General features: G+C 50.3%; 1 protein-coding gene across 2 annotated transcripts in view; it reads left to right on the top strand.

The window, feature by feature from the left end:
* The window catches only part of ptprub (protein tyrosine phosphatase receptor type Ub), a gene marked incomplete at both ends in the record, with an annotated part of 192,271 nt that extends 182,304 nt beyond the window's left edge, over positions 1 to 9,967 (top strand). For both annotated transcript variants that reach the window (XM_084441699.1, XM_084441698.1), the window contains 4 exons: positions 409 to 534; positions 4,431 to 4,588; positions 9,395 to 9,530; positions 9,905 to 9,967. In XM_084441699.1, coding sequence (XP_084297825.1) covers positions 409 to 534; positions 4,431 to 4,588; positions 9,395 to 9,530; positions 9,905 to 9,967 — 483 coding nt within the window. The remainder of the gene's footprint in view (positions 1 to 408; positions 535 to 4,430; positions 4,589 to 9,394; positions 9,531 to 9,904) is intronic.
* Between the last annotated feature and the right edge of the window lie 220 nt (positions 9,968 to 10,187).

Below are 10,187 nucleotides of genomic sequence, written 5' to 3'. Positions count from 1 at the left end.
TGTTTCACTGAGGTCTGTTAACAGGTCTGTTGCCTGGGCTGGCTTTTTATTTTTGGATTATTTTTGGAGTCCCAGCGCTGTACAAGCAACAGCCACACAATTACACACACTGGCATGAAAACAACATGCTCCATGTGACAACCACAATGATACCCCCCCCCCCCACTCCCCTTTCTCTCTGCCCCCCCCCCTCTCTCTCTCTGTCCCTCTCTCCCTCCTCCCTCTGTCCCTCTCTCCCTCCCACCCCCCCTCTCTGTCCCTCTCTCCCTCCCTCCTCTCTTTGTCTCTCTCCCTCCCTCCCTCCCTCTCTCTCCCTCCCTCTCTCCCTCCCTCCCTCCCTCTCTCCCCTCTCTCCCTCCCTCTCTCCCTCCTCCCTCCTCCCCCCCCCCCCCCCCCTCCTCTCCTCAGCCCTGTGTGCAGTACTGGCCTGAGCCAGGTCTCCAGCAGTATGGTCCCATGGAGGTGGAGTTCCTGTCTGTGTCGGCGGACGATGATGTCATCACTCGTCTGTTCCGGGTCAAGAACGTGACCAGGGTGAGTCGCCGCCGACGTCACACACACACACACAGACGGGCACACACACACACACACACACACACACACACACACACACACGCACACACAGACGGGCACACACACACACATACACACACACACAGACGGGCACACACACACACACACAGACGAGCACACACACAGACACACACACACACAGACGGGCACACACACACACACACACACGCACACACAGACGGGCACACACAAACACATACACACACACACAGACGGGCACACACACACACACACACACACACACACACACAGACGGGCACACACACACACACACACACGCACGCACACACACACACACACACACACACACACACACACACACACAGACGGGCACACACACACACAGACGGGCACACACACACACACACACGAACACACACACACACGCGCACACACACATACACACACACACACAGACACACACACACACACACACACACAGACGGGCACACACACACGCACACACGCGCACACACACACACACACACACACACACACAGACGGGCACACACACACACACACAGACGGGCACACACACACACACATACACACACAGACGGGCACACACACACACACACACACACACACACACACAGACGGGCACAAATAGCAGCCGCACGGCCTTGAAAGCGCTTGTTCTTTAAAACGCACCCTTCACAGGTAACGCTTTCATTTTCATTAAAATTCTCAGCTCTCAATTCTCAGTTCTGCGGATATATGCATCATACAGTATATACAGTATGGAAAAAAATTAATAGAATAAGAAGTAGTTTGCAGATATGTGAGAACAGTGACAATGCACACCAATTTACTCATCGAGAATATAGTGAACAATACTATTCAGTGTGTGTGTGTGTGTGTGTGTGTGTGTGTGTGTGTGTGTTCACCTCAAAAGTAGCAGCGTCCTCACAAGGCACTGATGTAATGAGCTTTCCCTACTCATGGGGTGTAAACAGGTGTGAAACGTGTTGACATGCATGTGAGAACATTCACAATGTCCCCTTTTCACTTCCTTTCCTGCCATTACCTAGATGGGCATGTTCTCACTCTCTCTATCTCTGTCTCTCTCTTTCTCTCTCTCCCTCCCTCTCTCTGTCTCTCTCTTTCTCTCTCCCTCTCTCTCTCTCTCTCTCTCTCTCTATCACTTTGGCGCACTAAGAGCGACTTTGATGGTAATGCATGTCACATCCTCAACATGTGATATTCTCTGAGGCTCCGAAGCCCATTTTTTGGTGTGTTCTCTGCATTCTGCCCTTTCAGATGAAATATCTGACATGCAGTGAATCAGGCGGAACTCATGAAACCGCCTGAGTGCCAAAACCAAATGAAAATGGACCGTTCTGTCAAAATACCGTGAGCGCGGCGTCAGATTGGCCCTCTAATTTTCATGCTTCTGTCAGAACATATTTTTCTTGTGTATGTGAGTGAGTTAGGGGAGTCACTGTACACTTTAGGGTCGACCTCAACGATTCGACGATTCGATGGAAGGATTTTAACGGCTATCTCACAGTCAAATCGCCGCAGTTACGGAAAAACGTGGTCATACAACGCATGATCGTTTCAAACGGGCTCTATGAGAGTGCTGAATGTCTGCTTTTACATAGAATTGCCTGATTTTTCCTGATGAATCATAATATTATAGCCTATTTTGGTATAAATATCAGTCTGTTAATAACTGCTACTAATACAAATGTAAAATAGATTTGATAGATGTCTTTAGAGTGTGGGGATAACCCTATAGGCTAAACACAGGTGGAGGTCTGTAGTGATATGCAAATTGGCCATGTGGCTAATTTGCTTATCATCACACAAAAAGGAAGACATTAGGACATGTGACTGTCTCGGTTAAAAATACAGCACAAATCCAAAGTATTGCCCACTTGCAAACTTTGGAATCACGTTAGAGTGTTTTTGAAGGTAGGAGAACATTCTAGCATGTATAGAGGGTTTTCACGGCCCGTCATCAGTCGGCCATGTTGGAGGTTGAAGCTACTGAATGTAGATAGCTAGCTAGATAGATAGATCTATCTTCCTGTCTATTGATCTATCTATCTACCTATCTATCTAGTCGTTACCTAAACCCTGAGCTTACACCTGCTAAACCTAAGCTTAAACCTCTAACATGGCCGGCCGTGAAAACCCTCTATTTGCTGTGACTGTAGAGCAGCCAGCTGTGTGGGGTTAGCGTGCGCGTGTGCTGCTGGGGTTCAGGCGTGTTGTCGCGCGGTCGCAGGCCTAGTGGTGGTTGTGGTCGTATTGTTAACACTATTAGCCTTGACAAGGTCACATTCTTTATTTATGATGACTGTGCAACAAAGCTAGTACTGTGTAGCCCATTGCCTCGGCTCCAACCCATGAAAGTACTGAGTATTTATTGAGACCTCAACATTGTCCACCCCCACCCCCCCGATTATCACAGGTTATTTCGCATGCTGCATCTGCAATTTCAGCCGGTCTAATTTCACTTATGTGCATTTATTCAAAACCTATAGGTCTATATTTTCATTATGGTATTTTTTATACAAATAGGCCTATGCAAATAGAAAAACATGATTAAGCGATCAGTTGACAATAGGCAAGACTTGCGCAATCAGGTCTGCCAGTCGCGGACAGCCCTAATATACTTGCTACCTATAGCGCACATATGAGTACAGGTATGTGTGGGTGTCCTGTTTGTGTGTGGGTGTTCCTGGGTGACTATATTTGGGATCCCTGTCAACTAGGCAGTGCATACAAACCCTGGCCTCGCTGCTGTCAGGCAGTATGACAGGCTGCGCCCAGGACCCCTCCCACCCTGTCAACCCCCCCACCCCCCTCTCCTCGCCGCAGAGCCAAAGAGACAGCAGCTCTCAGCCTCACAGAGGCGTAATAAAGTGCTCAACTTGGAACGGAATAACAACTTTTTCTAAGCAGGGTTCTCCACCAGCGTATTGCGAGACCGGCGGCCCCCTACGCTGCCCCCCCGCTGGGCGTAGGCGTCGGAGATAATTTGTTTTTAAATCTATTCACTTGCCACCAGGCCTAAGAACTTTTCTAGGAGAAATCCTGCTGTGTGTGTGTGTGTGGGGGGGGGGGGCAAAGAAATACAAATATATATATAAATATATACTAAGACAGGGTTATAGGCCTGCACTATGTTAACACAGTGTGTATGGGTTATTGGAGAGCCCTATCTGGACCGTTCTGTAGCAGCTCCTCTGTGAATTGTCGCTCCTCTGTTTGTCCAATCAGCATGACTTACAGTAGCGTTCCCCGGGTTGAGCGGCGGTCTGTAACCACGGCGCCGAGGCGGAGTGATATTAATGTAGGTGGGAGGAGGCGCGGACCGCGGCTGTGACCGCGCTGGGACTCCTCCAGCGCGCCGCGGCTCCCAGTCCTCCCAACACAACCATTAATCACACCGTCGCTCTGCTGACTGGGCAGAGCTGAGCCTGCCAGGCCCGGCCGGAGGAGAGCGCACTCACACACACACACACACACACACTCACGCACGCACACACTCACACACACACACTCACGCACGCACGCACACACTCAAACACACTCACACACGCACGCACGCATGCACGCACACTCGCGCACACACACACACACTCACTCACACACACACACACACACACACACACACACACACACACACACACTCACACAAACACTCGCACACTCGCACACTCTCACACACACGCACACACACACACTCACACACACATACACACACACTCGCACACTCTCACACACACACGCACACACACTCACTCACACACACACACACACACAAACACACACACACGCAGGTGCATTGATGCATGCTCATAAATAACGTCTGTGCCTTGTGTTGTGTGTTGTGTGTTGGCCAGCTGCAGGAGGGCCAGCTGGTGGTGTGTCAGTTCCAGTTCCTGCGCTGGTCGGCGTACCGCGACGTCCCCGACTCCAAGAAGGCCTTCCTGGGCCTGCTGGCCCACGTGCACAAATGGCAGAGGGAATGCGGAGAGGGGCGCACTGTCGTCCACTGCCTGTGAGTGTCTGACCGGTCACCACCAAACCACCCCCCCCCCCCCCCCCCGCGCTGTCACCACACCGCCACGGGCAGGGAGGGAGGGAGGGAGGGACGGAGAAGGAGAGAGGAAGGGAGAGAGAAGGAAAGAGGGAGAGGGAGGAGGGGGAGAGAGAGAGGGAGGGAGGGAGGGAGGGAGAGAGGGAGAGAGAGAGAGAGGGAGAGAGAGAGAAGGAGAGAGGGAGAGAGAGGAGGGGGAGAGAGAGGGAGGGAGGGAGGGAGAGGCGAGGAGATAGCCACTACATGCAAACACTGACCATTCATGAGGCTATAGCCTAGTAGCCAATCACATTCTAGAAGTGTGTGTGTGTGTGTGTGTGTGTGTGTGGAGAGGGGGGGGGGTTAGCCTCGTGAGACCGCATCCTGATCTAGTGAGCTCACATTCAATCTCACAGTCTTTACTCTGCATGTGACAAATCAACGACCTTGACCTTGACACCGTAGATCAGTCCGGCCTTCCCTCCTATCAACCATTATTTTGCCATGACAGACTAACCTTGAGCGTAACAAAACTTTAGTCGAATCCAGTCGGAAGCACGGTGAAAACGTCTATTCCTCCAAGAAACTCTGTGCATACTCTCTTGTTTAATTGTTATTTCTGAGTCTATTTCTGCAATAAATGCACTTATGGCTGTGCATAATGGGTTTATTCTACTATCGTTAACGTTACCGTTCGTTACTTTGGGAGACCGTTTTAACAGTGGCCTGTATTTCATTTTCACACATCAACTACGGGAACCAATCAGGAGCTACGTTCTACTGGGGGGGGCAGAACAGCAGCCGGAACACAGTCCCTGATTGGCCCGGTCGAAACACAATCAGAGAATAATCGTTGGAAATAGGGGGAAGTCCAGACTGATCTGCGGAGTGAAACCCGAATGTGAGCTGGCAAAATCAGGAGGAAGGGGTCTCGCGAGGATAGGGGGGAGTGGCCACACAGCGACCAGGGAGGCTGTATAGACAGCGAGTGTGACCCTGGCGTCTGCGGCGTGGCGTCCTGGAACCTCTCCCTACTGTACGCCCCCGGGCCCTCGCCGCCGGGAATGAACAGGGATTCGGGGGTAGGGGGGGCGGGGGGGGGCGCTGCTCATTGCCGACCCTCCGCACGTGCGTCCTAGCCTCTGCCGTCCCAAAAACACATCGCTCAGCGCTGTCACAGACAGTTACCCGCGACAACCGAGAGAGAGATTATGGAGATGAAATCAATTATGGCTTAATACAGAAAGCGTCGGATCCTGCGACAGTAAATCCTGGAGTGCCAAAGCGCTGACAGCGATTGATAGCTTTAATATTGGCCGTATTGGCTAGCGGAACCCGCCCCCCCCCTACCGCCTTCCCAGGGTGCACCTCAGGGGAGAGGATGTGGCTTGTCCTCGAGTTTGTTTATTGATATTGGCTCTGCTTATGATAACCAGGACCATCCTGCTATCCAAATACCACTTACAAGCAGTCAGCCTACAGTAGACCTCTTGGTCTTTGCTATAATAAATATCTTGTGTGATCATTTATGTGATATGCAGGCTGGGGAGGGCGAGTGGTTGAACACTAAAACCATGTTATCAGACTGCACATTCAGCACAGCGTATTCCTCATCTCCATTCCATCTGAAATGCAGTAAGAGGCTGATGCTCTACTGAGTAGAGAGGTCTTTGAGAGGGAGGGAGGGAGGGAGGGAGGGAGGAGGGGAGGGAGGAGAAGAGGGAGGGAGGGAGGGAAGAGGGGAGGAGAGAGGGGGGAGGAGGGGAGGAGGGAGGGAGGAGAAGAGGGAGGGAGGGAGGAGGGGAGGAAGAGAGGGGAGGAGGGAAGGAGGGAGGGATGGAGAAAGGGAGAGGAGGGAGGAAAGGAGGGAGGGAGGAGGGGAGGAGGGGAGGGAGGAATGGAGGGGAGGAGGGAAGGAGGGAGGGATGGAGAAGAGGGAGGATAAGAGGGAGGGAGGGAGGAGACGAGGGAGGAGGGGAGGAGGGAGGGAGGAGAAGAGGGAGGGAGGAGGGGAGGGAGGGTAGGAGGGAGGGAGTGAGGAGGGGAGGAGAGAGGGTGGAGGAGGGGAGGAGGGAGGGAGGAGAAGAGGGAGGGTAGGAGGGGAGGGGGAGGAGGGGAGGGAGGAGGGCGGGATGGAGAAAGGGAGAGGAGGGAGGGAAGGAGGGAGGGAGGAGGGGTGGAGGGAGGGAGGAGGGGGGAGGGAGCGAGGAAGGGAGGGGAGGAGGGAGGGAAGGAGGGAGGATAAGAAGTGGGGCAGTAAAGGATTGTAATTCTAGCCTCACCGTCACCCCCCTCCACTTTCCATTGGTTAAGCTATAAACGGTTGAAATATGAAAATCAATGAAGCTATAACAGCCGTTATGTACTGTGCATCAATGAAGCCATAACAGGAGTGAATGTGTATTTATTACTGAGTGTGATACTTAGACATGTTTCAAGTACTGTTATCCAATGATCTATCTAACTCTTCTCTAATGGTCTTTCTCTTTAACTGTACATGCTTTAAGTACTGCTATCCAATGATCCCCCCAACTCTCTCTCTCTTTCTCTTATGGTGTGTCCACCTTGCGAGCTGTATGTAGCTGAACAACGCCAAGCTTACAGCGCAGTGAAGCCAGACCTTAGAGCTGGCTAGGCTACCTATGTTTTACACCTACGTTAGCAACGAGTGTCATGTTTTTGCAGACTGTAGATTAAGTTAAGATAGCCAGCAAATGTCAACGCTAGTGTTTGCCATCTCTGCAGTTTTGCCAAAAACCGACCGGTCGTCAGCACAGCCTTTTACAGCCTGCGCTCTACCCCGAAAAGCCTAGAGCTTATGGCGCTATAACGCTAAAAAGAGCTTGGAACACAGCTCTCGTCTCTATAGCGCCTTAGAGCTCATTATGTAAACAATGAGAAAACACCAGCTCTAAAATACAGCTTGCCAGTGGACACGAATCCTTACTCTCTAATTCACAAGATGCTGACTCTCTTCTCTCTCTAACTTTCTCTCCAACTCTCTCTTTCTAACTCACTCTCTAATGGCGGCCTAACACCAACCGACTTCTCGCTCGATTTAACTGTCAGAGACACATTTTCAGCATCAAAATAAAATCATGAGAGTTTTACTAGAGTCGTAGCACGCTTCTGCCATCTCGATCGTTTGGTGTAAGGTGGCAGTCCCAGCTGTCTTAAGTCAGTCTTTTTTCTTGTCTTGATGTTGTGATAAAACCAAACATGTTTAATCAGGGGCGGAGCTTAGTGGGCCCCTATAGGCTGTATGGAGATGCAAGACAGATCCAAGGGGAAACTTACGTAGACGGAACGGAACCATGGACAGCGCCATGGATTTATCAATAAATGGTGGCCTGCTGATATTTAAGCAACACAACTTCTGACAGGCGATTTTACCCATAATTTGCTCAACCCTCAGTCAGATAAAGGATGAAAAATACGGCAGACAAAACTAGTGGGCACACAACAACAGATTACTAGTCTGTTGACTACTAGTTGACTACTACTAGTTCAAGCAGTGTGTCACAATAATACATATAATCAAGAAGACACAGCTACACTGTTACGGCGGCACCTCCGCGCGCATTCCCCTCCGCTCCTCCGAGCTTGCCGGTGGCCCGACGCAACGTGCGTCGGTCCGGCTCTACCCCGCGGCGTTCGGGGTCTCCCGAATTCCCGCCTCCTGACTCCGGAGATGGGGCGCATTCGCGCTCCTCATCCCCGGAGAGTAATCCTGAGACGCCCAGCACCTCAGCACGCGCACGGCGCGTGCTCCAACGCCACAGGTGAAGGCAATCGTGGTGATTAGTGAACGCGCTTACGGCTGAGTGCTGCGCACCGGGTCCCAATCATCATCATCGCCTGCCTACAAGAACCCTGGTTTTCTCCATGCTCATCGCCAGATCTTCCCATAGAATACCTGTGACCCAGTGTGCAGTGCTCGGCTTGCCTGCTATCACCACCCCTGGACTGAAACACGGATTCCCTGACCCCCCTTCTGGATATGGACTTTGATTACGGATTACGGATATTGGACATTGTTTGTTGATCGCCTGACCCCTGCCTGTTTATCGTTTTTGACCTTGCCTGCTGGACTTATTAATTTATTATTAAACCGCCCTTTGGGCTTTGCATTTTTTCTCTGCCTCCGGTGTCGTGCGTTTGGGTCCAAATCCAACCCAGTCATAACATACACAAGACAACACAAGCAGCAACATTTTTGTGAGACAAGCGTCTCAGATCTACTGGGCCCCTATTAAGGGGGTATGCTTCTAAGGGGGTGTCAATGACAAAACCGTAATGTTTTTGATTTGATTTTAACATTTTATTTTTCGCCGCAATCAAGACAATCTACACACACTTTATTCAAAATATTCAACAATACAACAAAAATGCATGTTCAGTTTTGGGCCCAGGATGGGCCCCTTAGGACTGAGGGCCCTTTGGCCCCACTGCTCCCTCCGCTGCTGTGTTTAATATTATCTGAAGTTTTTAGTATTGGCTCATGCAAAAAACCCTGCATGATCCCAGCCTTTGCAAAATCTTGTAGTATGGGACTAAAAACTCGACACAATGTCTTGAGATGTGAGAGGGTGTCAAACGCAAGACTTAAGTCCTTTAAAAGTCTTTTCAAAGTGTATGGTACAGTAGGCATAACTCTATGCTTAACTCTCTCTCTAACTCACTCTCTTACTCTCTCTCACTCTCTCTATAACTTCCTCTCTCCCTCTCTAGCTCACTAACTCTCTCTTTAACTCTTTCCCTAACTCTGTCTCGGCCCGTTTACCGCAGGAACGGTGGTGGCCGCTGTGGGACCTTCTGTGCCTGCACCATCCTGCTGGAGATGATCCAGTACCAGAACATGGTGGACATCTTCTACGCCGTCAAGACGCTGCGCAACTCCAAGCCCAACATGGTGGAGTCCCTGGTAGGTGGGGGAGCAAATCAACAGATCACCATGGTGGATATGGTGGATATAGCTATAGATATTTCAAGCAGTTTTTGTTCATCAACATTTGCATTCAAGTGTCTGTATGTTAGAGGTGGGTCCAGTTAATCGATTAATCAATTAATCATTCATGACGGTCAAAGAAGACTTTTGGTCATTAATCGATTTTGGTCAAATTGTGGTCTTTTTTTTCATTCAAATAAACTGGAATCATATATTTGGAATGTCCGCAAAAAACAATCGATTAATCGTTCATACCACCAACTGATTAATCAACTATGAAACATGTGAGTTGTGCACATCCCTAGTCTATGTTTGCCTCACCCTATGTGTGGTCTCCCTGTCTTTATCAGGACCAGTATCGGTTTTGCTACGACCTCATCCTGGAATACCTGGATTGCATAGAAGAGAGATAGCAACATGCTCTTTACCTGATGTATCTGAGGGGCCGAAGCTGCTGACCGCAGGGGGATCTCCTCTGACCCTCCTCTGAACATCTACTGAACATCATTTGGATCTATCGGCTGGACTGTGGTTGGGAAGGACATCGAGAGAAAAAAAAAAAATATGGGGGAAATGTCTCTTAACTTTTAACCTTTAATGTACAGCTGTGAGTTCCTCCATCTTGAGTGTGAT

Source organism: Borostomias antarcticus (genome assembly GCF_949987555.1).
Source record: "Borostomias antarcticus genome assembly, chromosome: 8".
NCBI lineage: Eukaryota > Metazoa > Chordata > Actinopteri > Stomiiformes > Stomiidae > Borostomias > Borostomias antarcticus.
The sequence above is the reverse complement of the archived record's forward strand: the minus strand, read 5'-3'. Positions and strand labels throughout refer to the sequence as shown.